This window comes from Charadrius vociferus, unplaced genomic scaffold (assembly GCF_000708025.1).
Source record: "Charadrius vociferus isolate BGI_N301 unplaced genomic scaffold, ASM70802v2 scaffold472, whole genome shotgun sequence".
NCBI lineage: Eukaryota > Metazoa > Chordata > Aves > Charadriiformes > Charadriidae > Charadrius > Charadrius vociferus.
Genome location: NW_009647735.1, coordinates 9723184 through 9724040, shown reverse-complemented (window position 1 = coordinate 9724040; position 857 = coordinate 9723184). Strand labels below are relative to the sequence as shown.

General features: G+C 68.4%; 1 protein-coding gene across 1 annotated transcript in view; it reads left to right on the top strand.

Moving 5' to 3' along the window:
* The first annotated feature begins 430 nt into the window (after positions 1-430).
* Positions 431-857, top strand: part of IL2RG (interleukin 2 receptor, gamma) — a 3792-nt gene continuing 3365 nt past the window's right edge. The window contains exon 1 of the mRNA XM_009881742.1: positions 431-518. Coding sequence (XP_009880044.1) covers positions 431-518 — 88 coding nt within the window. The remainder of the gene's footprint in view (positions 519-857) is intronic.

Genomic DNA, 857 nt, shown 5'->3' with positions numbered 1-857 from the left:
TCCAACCTAGACCATTCTATGATTCTATGATCTCCCTGTAGCCGCCCCCCGGGACTGCCCCTGTGACTCCCAGTTCTGCGCAGTTCTCAGGGACCCAGCCCAGGACACCCATGGTGGGGCTGTGGGTTGCAAATCCCGGACTGGACCCACTCCTGGGGGGCAGCCCTGGAGGGGGAGAGGGGGAGTGTGAGCCCTGTGGCATGGCGGGGTGAGCCATGGGAACACAGTGGGTTGAACCGTGGGGTCCCAGTGGGGCAGGCGGTGGGGCCCAGAGAGATGAGCCGTGGGGCAGAGCGGGAAGGGGGGGGGGGCCAGTGTGGCGGGGGGCGGTACTGGGGGGCGGGAAGCAGCACGGGTGGGGAAGCCGGCAGCCCTGCGTGGTGGGCTGTGTGCAGAGGCTGTTCGCACGCACCCCACAGCTCACCCCGCCATGGCGGTGCCCGGCACCTTCCTTGTGCCTGTCCTCCTCCTCCTCTGTGGGCTGGGTCCCTACCTTGCTGCTGCCTGCAGCTCCCCAGGTAAGGGGGGGCACATGGGCCCTGGGCAGGGGGGTGGGAGGCTGTGGTGCTCCATGGGTGGTGGGGCTGGGGGATGTTGCTCTCCGGTGACGATGGGCGAGGAGGGCAGGACGTGGGGCGCTGTGGGGCCGTGTGGGCTGGCAAGCTGTTAGGGCATGCACCAGAGACCCCGTGAGGCCCTGATGCTCCCCAGGATCCCTGGCACCTACATGGGTTGGAAAGGCTGCTGGGAGAGTTGGGCCACGCCAGGGAATCCCCGTCGGGTGTCCTTGCTCCCGCCCCGGCGGTGGAGCAACAGTGGAACCACCAGCCCCATGGTTACTGGCCCTGCGGCTCTCC